At 45.0% G+C, this 9,596-nt stretch overlaps 1 protein-coding gene across 1 annotated transcript; it reads left to right on the forward strand.

The window, feature by feature from the left end:
- The first annotated feature begins 8,283 nt into the window (after positions 1 to 8,283).
- LOC109100331 (putative gustatory receptor clone PTE03) lies at positions 8,284 to 9,201 on the forward strand. Its single transcript, XM_019113803.2, has one exon. The coding sequence runs from the start codon at positions 8,284 to 8,286 to the stop codon at positions 9,199 to 9,201; it is 918 nt and encodes a 305-aa protein (XP_018969348.2).
- The last annotated feature ends 395 nt before the right edge of the window (positions 9,202 to 9,596 follow it).

A 9,596-nucleotide genomic window follows, 5' to 3' on the forward strand; every position in this document is an offset into this window, starting at 1 on the left:
TGGAGCTGGGAATCTGAAGGGTCTGAAGAGATTCTGGATGAAGGAATGGTCTCTGATCTCTTGCCAGGTGTTCTCTAACCTCATCAGGCATTATAGGAGAAAATTTAGAGCTGTTTAACTGGCAAATAAAGGTTTCAAAAAGTATTGAATAAAAGGGTGCCGTTAATTGTGGCCAATGTGTATTAGAGAAAAACATTTATTTCATAATGATATTTCCCCCATTTTAAATTCTTATTATCCAATGAAAGGTTAGATTTTTGAAAATTTTTTTAATAAAAGATCAAAAAGATTAACAATGCAGATTAATTTTCACAGCCGCCTTTGATAATATTTACCAAGGGTGCCGATATTTTTGGCCATGACTGTAATCTAGTTAATATGTTGGGGTTCGCCCAGCCCGCAGCTCTACAAATATTTGTCAGTGAGGCTGCACAATCCAGCACCCAGGAGCATGCAACACTTCTAGTCGAGTGAGCTTGCAACCTAAACGGGCAGGGTACACCATGTGCCTGATCTGAAGGGAGTAGTGGGAACCTTTGGCACATAACCAGGCCAGGGCCTCAGGATTACCTGGGAATCAGCCGGCCCAAACTCTAGGCACAAATCGTCGACTGACTAGCAGGTCCCCTACCCTCTTGATGTAGTCCCATACAAGAGGGAGCAGAGTTTTCATTGACATAAACTTCAGCTCGACTGTCTGCAAAGGCTAAAATGGGCCCTGCTGTAGTGGTCTGAGCACTAGAGACAGGTCCCAAGAAGGTATAGAGGGGAGCCATGGAAGATTTAGCCTTCTCGCCCTCCTAAGAAACTTTATGATCAGGTCATGCTTCCCCACCGACTTCCCTTCCACAGGGTCATGGTTGGCAGCAATCACAGGCACATAGACTTTAAGGGTGGAGGGAGACAGCCTTCGCTCCAACCCCAGCTGCAGAAAGGATAGCATGACTCTGATCGGACATTTCTGTGGGTCTTCTCGGTGAGAAGAAGAGGCAAACAGGTCTACCTGAGTGGCTCCGAAACGACTCCAAATCAGCTGGACCGTCTGGGGATGGAGTCTCCATTCTCCTGGGAGCGCAGCTTGTGACAGCTCATTGGTTGCCTGGTTGTGCAGACCAGGAATGTGAATGGCACGAAGTAATCTCAGATGTTTCTGACTCCAGAGAAAGAGGTGGCGGGTCAGTTGCGACATGCAACAGGAGCGTTGCACACTGCCAGCAACTCTGAAAAGAGATCCTCCCCAAGGAGTGTTTGCTCTTTTCCCAGTTGACCCAAAGGCCCAACCGGCTGAGATGTGAAAGCACCAAGTTCCTGTGTGCACACAACTGAGACCGAGCTAGTACGAGCCAAGGTAGTTGAAAATGTGAACGCTGTGTTCTCTCAGAGGAACAAATGCTGCCTCTGCAACTTACGTGACGATATGGGGTGACAGGGACAGCCCGGAGGGCAGAATCTCATACTGATATGCTCGTCCTTATGCTCGCTGTAAAACCCCATCTCCATATCGGCTGGAGGGACTCAATCGCATCCTTCGCCAGTAGGACTGCAATCTCCGCGACAGGAGCATCAGCCACCTTCACTGATGTGAAGTGGATGCTGCTGAACTTGGGTGGATGCCAGGTGAACTGAATCTCATAGCTGAGTCTGATGGTCCGCAGGAACCAGCGAGACGGTATGGGTAGTCAGGTACCCAGACACCACACAAGCTGGACCAGCAAGACCACCGACGTACCCGTGGTGTGGCAGCGAGGTGGAATGCAGGGACCTGAAGAGGGGTCTCAGTGTGCAGTGCAACACTTACCTGGTTCCACAGTTTGGCAGAGGGTGCATAAGTAGGGCCTTTGATGACGCTCTCGAACCGCCTGCTGGCGAGAGAGGAGGATGAATGCGGTCTGGTGTTGGTCCGTCTGCGACTCTCCATGCCCCATTGGGACCCAGAGACAGAGAAAACCGCTCTCCTGTCAAGATTATTGGAAACCAGATTCTCCACCTGGCCGTCCTCCGGGGAAGGGAGAGGAGCATCCTTCTCTCTCTGGGTCACCTGTCTCGAGGCCTTTTGCTCTTCCGCTCACCACCAGGTTGATGGGGGCCTGGACGGGCAGGGTGGCCTGCCTATGCCCAGCTCCACGGCGCTGCTTGCTTGAGGCTGCTGCTGATGCAGCATGGGATTGGGGGTGGATGCAGGGAGCCGCCCTAGGCAACAAACAGGCTGGGGCACTGCTGCCGGCGGATGGGTGGAGGCAGCAGTTGCCCACCGGGCAGAAGGTCGTACCGCCTCAGTCTGCTCCTGTGAGGCCGAGAACTGCTGGGCCATGTTCTCGATTGTGTCACCGAAAAGGCTGGTCTGGGACACAGGGACCTTGAGGAACCGAACTTCAAGTTCAAGTTTAAGTTGAGCTTTATTGTCATTCCGCTACATGTGTGGACATACAGTGGAACGAAATGTCGTGCCTCACAGGACCACTGTGCTACATAAATACAGACATACAACAATGAAGAAAAACAGTATAAACCTATACACAACTAACCTAGTGACAGATTTTGACTATAAATATACTATATATAAAAGTTTACCTACTGTATACATAAGCTAAAAATACAGACTATACCTATACAAAACTAACCTACTGACAGATTTTGACTTTAATTACTATATATGTCTACCTATACATAAACTAATATATATATATATATATATATATATATATATATATATATATATATATATATATATATATATATATATATATATATATATATATTAGTTTATGTATAGGTATATATATTGTGACACGTGTCCCGAGCTCTCATCAGCGTCGCCCTGGAAACCGAGCAGTCACACCTGCTCCTGCTCGTCACGGGCTGAGCGGCCACACCTGCGGATCATCAAAGACTGCCTACTTAAGCACAGCAACCGAACACAGAGGGGAGCGATGTCTCCAGCAGAGCCAGCTAATCCTACTGATCTGTCTTGCTTGCAGAGAGCAGTGTGTGACCGGCAGCCCCACCATACACGGGAGAGCACAACGGACACACCCTGCCACCGCACACCAGAGCACAGAGGAAGCTGAGCACCCCGCACCGGACCACCTCTTCTCACCACCTTGTTTATCAATAAAATCCACCCTTCGGGGAACTCACCTGTACCTACTCGTCGTGTCCTTCTTCACCCCGCCACAATATATATATTAAAAAAACATACAAATGCTACACATAAACACTGTACCTATACACAACTAACCTACTGACAGATTTTGACTTTAAATACTATATATGTCTACCTATACATAAACTAAACTAACTATATATATATATATATATATATATATATATATATATATATATATATATATATATATATATATATATATATATATATATCTTTACAACTAACCTACTGACAGATTTTGAATATGAATATACTATACAGGTATATAAATGTTTACCTATACATAGACTGAAAAGGAAAAATATATAGACTATACGAATGGTTCACATAATACTGTACATGTACAAAGAGAAACATCGTCAAGCAGCAGGCTGGGGAACAGTGCAAGATGATCTGTAGTGCACGAGCATGTAAACACATATTTGAGTCTTTTGTGGGATTATGTACACACAACAGTGCGTGCGAAAAGTGTGTAGTGCGCATAGAGGAGAACTGCACAAAAAAAATATGTTTCAGACAGTTTTTCTGTGATGTGGTAAGGTTGGGGGGTGTTTGTGGGGTGGAATAGGGGAGATGGTCCATGTTTCAGGAGGTAGAGGGTTTGTATGGGGTTTCAGAGGGGACGGGGTGATTTGAGTTCAGGGCTCTTACAGCCTGGGGGGAAAAGCTGTTGAGCAGTCTGGCAGAGCAGGCTCTGATGCTCCGGTATCGTCTTGCTGATGGTAGGAGCTGGAAGAGACTGTGGAAGGGATGGGTGGGGTCCTTCACGATACTGTTGGTTTTGCTGGAGCATCGTGTAAGGAAAATGTCCAGGATGGAGGGGAGAGGGGCACCGATGATCTTTGCAGCTGTGTTCACTGTCCGCTGGAGGGTCTTGCGGTCTGCTGCACTACAGTTCCCATACCAGACAGTGATGCAGCTGATCAGCACGCTCTCTATGGTTCCTATGTATAATGTGGTGAGGATGGGTTGAGGCAGACTTGCTCTTTTCAGCCGGCGGAGAAAGTGTAGGTGCTGTTGTGCCTCCTTGGAGAGTGACATGGTGTTGATGGTCCAGGTGAGATCCTCTGTGATGTGCACCCCCAGGAATTTAGTGCTGGTCAGTGGGGGGTGGTCAACGGAGTTTCTCCTGAAGTCCATCACAACCTCTTTTGTGTTCTCCACATTGAGGGACAGGTTGTTAGTGCCATTTCTACAGGCAGGATGTGGCCTCCGCAGCATCCCCTTCCCTTTTAGGGCACGCTTTCCCGGTGTTATTCAAATAGTCACACTGAGTGGGTCTTGCGGAACAGCAGTGACTGACCTTCTTTGTTTAGAGCCCTGGCTCCTGCTCCAACAGTTGGGGGCGGTCCAGGAGTCTCAAGCAGAGGGCTGGAAGGGCCAGCGACAGTGGCGTGTTGGTAGATAATCCCCAATTCGTTGGTCAGTTCCGATGTACATCGAATTTGACAGACTGAAAGGGAACCTCTCGGTTACATATGTAACCCTCATTCCCTGAAGGAGGGAGCGGAGATGTATGTCCCATCGCCACAGTCGTTGTACCTACGCTGTATGGTTGAGTCACTAGCTCGGCTCCTCAGCGGAAAAGCAAATATGTGATGCAACAGCTGCTCAATACATACTCGCACTGGTGGCCATGGCAGAAGGTTTGTAGGAAACATCCTATTTCCTGTATTTTCCTCTCCGTCTGCTAGTTAGACTGGGGATGGTATCCTGACGATAGACTTATGGTCACACCTAGAAGGGAGAAAAATTCCTTCCACACCCTGGAAGTGTACCCACGGTCTGAGACAATGTCTTGTGGGATTCTGTAATATCTGAAGATGTTGTTAAACAAGATCTCAGTGGTTTCCATAGCTGTGGGTAGGCCCTTGAGGGGGAGAAGACGGCAGGATTTAAAGAATCGATCAATGACTACTAGAACACATGTGTTACCATCTAAGGCCGGCAGATCTGTGATGAAGTCAACTCCTAGGTGTGACCAAGGGCGTTTGGGAACGGGCAGTGGGAGAAGTTTGCCAGATGGTAGGTGGCGTGGGCTCTTGGCAATGGCACATTCGGAACAGCCTTGGACGAACCTTCTCACATCCCTGGCCATACTGGGCCACCAGAAGCGATCTTTTAGCAGCGACATGGTGCTGTTAGCCCCTGGGTGGCCAGTACCCAAATAAGTGTGAACGGATTGAATCAGGGTTGTGTGTTGTACTCTGGTGACATACTGCACTCCCTGTGGACAGCCCGGCGTAGTGGTCGTTGAAGCATTGGTGGAGGTAGCTGGATTATTGTTCCATTGGATGGGGTTTACAATGATTTCCTTGGAGATAATGGATTCTGGTTCCTACTGACCTCTTCAGGAGCATTTAGATGAGAGAGCATCCGCAAGGATTGATTCTCTTGGTGTCTTGCAGATATTTCAGGTTCTTATGGCCAGTGAGGACACTGAATGGATGATGTGCTTCCTCCAACCAATGATTCCATTCCTCCAGTACTAACTTGGTAGCAAGGAGTTCCCTGTTGCAAATATCGTAATTTCTCTCTGCCGGGATGAGTTTGCGAGAGAAAAAGGCACATGGATGGAGTTTGGATAGAGTTCCCTGTTGTTGTCAAAGTACTGCTCCTACTCCAATAGTGGAGTCGTCTACCTCCACTACAAAGGGCTTGTTGGGGTCTGGATGGATGCAGAGCGGTGCAGAGGTGAAGCTTTCTTCAGGGCTTCAAAGGCTTCAGTGGCAGCTGGTGACCAGGACAGTGAATTGGGCTTGTTTCTCAACAAACTAGTGAGTGGACTGGTTATGGAGCTGTAGTGGTAGTTGAATCTTCTATAAAAGTTTGAGAATCCCAGGAAGCGCTGAAGTTCTCTCAAGCATTTAAGGACCTCCGCAACGTGGTGGCGATTTTCGGCCATGCTCCGGGAGTAGATTAGGATGTCATCAATGTAGACAAGGACAAACCAGTGTAGATACTCCTGGTATACCTCATGCGTGAAATCCTGGAATACAGAGGAGGCATTTACTAGTCCATAAGGCATGACAAGATATTCATGGTGCCCAGTAGGGGTCACGAATGCAGTCTTCCATTCGTCCCCCTCACATATCTGGATGAGGTTGTACGTGTGGCAGAGTTCTAACTTGGTGAAGACGGTGGCTCCACTGACATGTTCCAATGCTGCTGGGACGAGGGGAAGTGGATAGCAAAACTTGACGGTACTCTTATTCAGTGATCGGTAATCAATTCAAGGCCTTAAATCTCCAGCCTTCTTGGCCACAAAGAAAAAGCTTGAAGCAGCAGGGGACGTAGAAGGGTGTATGTAGCCTTTATGTAAATTCTCCTCAATATACTCCATGGCCTTCTGTTCTGGGAGTAATAAGGGGTAAATCTTTTCATGGGGCACTGGCTCACCCAGAATCAGATATATTGCACGGTCCCATGGCCCTTGCGGAGGTAACTGGGAGGCTTTCTTTGGGCAGAATACATCACTGAAAGGGGCGTAACAGGCTGGAATGTTGACTGACTGTTTCTCGACTGGGCTCTTGATGGACTTGGAGTTGAGTGTGAGGGTTTCAGAGTGAGGAGGTGATGACTAAGGAATATGATGAAAACAGTCAGGAAAACAGGTACTGCCCCACTTCAGGACCTCATCAGTTCTCCTGGAGATGATAGGATTGTGTTGCACCAACCAAGGATGCCCTAGGATCACATCAGCGGTGGTATCCTCTAGAACCAGGAGATGGAGTGTTTCCTCATGCAATTGTCCAACTTGCAAGTGAAGAGGACCCACATGGTGATGCACGTCTCCGGCTGAGTGGATTTTCGGACACCGATTGGACCTGGTAGGTGGTCTTGGTTGGGAGATTGAGCTGGCGGCAGAGCTTCCCGGAGATGAAGTTCCCGGCTGACCCAGAGTTAAGGAGGGCGTGTACTGGTAAGGAGATACCAGATGCAGTAAGTAAGTTTTACAACATAGGGGAGGGGGCTGCATATTAACTATTGATGGCTTAAATGACACTCACCATAAGTCATGGTGGACGGATTGGGCATCCCGCAATTACATGCCCCCCCAGCTTCACAGTACAAATATAAGCTCTGGTTCAGCCATCTCTGCCGCTCCCATGAGGAGGAGTCGAGAGCCATCCACTAGCATGGGTTCATGACCTTGGTTCTGGAGGGCTGATGGTGTCTGGCGGGAGTAGGAGTGGAGTGTATGGTGAAAGTTGATGTTCTGCAATGCAAGACAGCATACGAGTAGCATGTCGGATGGACATAAATCGTTCCAAGCCATAGGAATCATCATAGGCTATGAGCTGAAGTCGCACTCTCGGCTCTAGACCCTGCCAGTAGGTGGTCAGAAGTGTGCACTCATTCCAGCCACTGGCTGCTGCAAATGTTCAGAACGTGATAGCGTAATCAGTTATGGACAGAGAACCTTGCAGGAGATGATATAACTGGTCACAGACAGAGGTATCGCCTACTGGCTTACCAAAAACCTCTCTGAAATGTGCAATAAAATTATCAAGAGACAGTTACAGTACCAGCTTGGTGTGTAAAGATATGGCTGCATCTGCAGTGTGTTAAAAGTATGCATTTTGTAAATGTGTAAAAAATATGTATTTTGTAGCAAATTGTTTGCAACAATAGCTTACAGTTCAGTTAGTAAATTTTGAGTTACAAGAGATTTGACCACTGTGCCACACAACCCGTTTTAAGGATTCTAGGAGTCTGTGCTGTTATGCAAATCAAGCACAGCAGAGAGGTCTCCAGAGACATGTTTTTATACTATAAAAAACAGCATACACTGGTGACTCTAAGTTCTTCTAAACCACAGCACATGTAGAGCTAATTCTCTGCACATTCGCACATTATTTGAAAATGAAGTGATGGTAATTTCGGATCAAATCACAGAAGGTATTTCTGGCAATGCAATCACATGTATTTTGTTTAACAGATTGAATAATTCATAAAGTACTTTATATTCAGACAATGTATTATTTAAAAAATTGTGGTTATCAAAAGCTGACAACCATCAAAACTGTATATTTGTAAGATACATAAAAAAACATTAACTTTTTTTTTTGTTCTCATCCCCAGGTCAATGAAATCCATTCTTTGGTTAATGGAAAATGGAAAATGGAACATATTTGTACTTGATGTTGTTTGAAAATATTGGCTACATAAGATATGCTTTCTTTGGTTTGGGATTTATTCTATATTGTGCTATTGTATTCTTTAATGCCCTTATTATTCTTGCAATTTTTTTGGAAAGTACATTGCACCAGCCCATGTACATTCTGATTTCATGTTTATCCGTCAACTCTGTGTTTGGAACAGCTGCTTTTTTCCCAAGGTTACTGACAGACTTGCTGTCTGATACACACTCAGTCTCCCGTGCAGCATGTATCTTACAGGCTTTTGTCATTTATTCATATGCATCAAATGAATACACAATATTAATGTTAATGGCATTTGACAGGTATGTAGCAATCAGTAAACCATTACAATACAACAACATAATGACCCCCAGGATTTTATCTGTTTTAATATCTATAAGCTGGATTTATCCAATGCTTTGTCTTGGTATTTCTGGTATATTAAATGCCAGACTCACAATGTGTGGTAACAAACTGTGGAAGGTTTACTGTCACAACTTTGAAATTGTCAAGCTTTCTTGTGCAAACACTATTGTTAATAATGTTTTTGGCTTTTTCATACTGACCACAACTGCTATCATGCCTTTAAGTTTTATATTATACTCTTATGTTAAAATTCTTATAATTTGTAGAAAAAGCTCATTAGATTTCAGGAGAAAAGCATATCAAACGTGTATTCCACACATAGTGATCCTCTTAAATTTCTCAGTAGCTATTTTTTGCGAGGTCACTTTGAGTCGGGTTGCAACTTTGCAACTCCCTATAGGGCTGTCAATCATTCTTTCATTAGAATTTCTCATTGTACCACCCATCCTGGACCCTCTGGTTTATGGTTTGAATTTTCCTAAAATCCGTAAAAAAATTCTATGGATTATAAACGCTTGCAAATAGCTGTAATTGATGCTGCACAGAATGTTAACAAAGTTCAATGATTGTATGATTTTACTGTATACATTATGCAATCATGATGTACATTACATTTTATGAACCTGTGAATTTGAGACTTTGAGTTTTAATGGAAATCTTTGCCACAAATATATATTTACTATACATATTTATTATTTAGCCTGTTGCTGGATTCATGACATGGTTCAGACCCTCGGTCATCTCTCAGATACCAAATATTTCAGATACCAGACATTGCCTGTAAAATTAATACATGCAATATATTATGCATAATAATTGATCAATATATTAATTACTATAAGCATATATATATACATACTAAATGAGTGTGTACTGTGTGTGTGTGTGTGTGTGTGTGTATATAAATATATATATATATA

This window comes from Cyprinus carpio, chromosome B15 (genome assembly GCF_018340385.1).
Source record: "Cyprinus carpio isolate SPL01 chromosome B15, ASM1834038v1, whole genome shotgun sequence".
NCBI classification, from domain to species: Eukaryota; Metazoa; Chordata; class Actinopteri; order Cypriniformes; family Cyprinidae; genus Cyprinus; species Cyprinus carpio.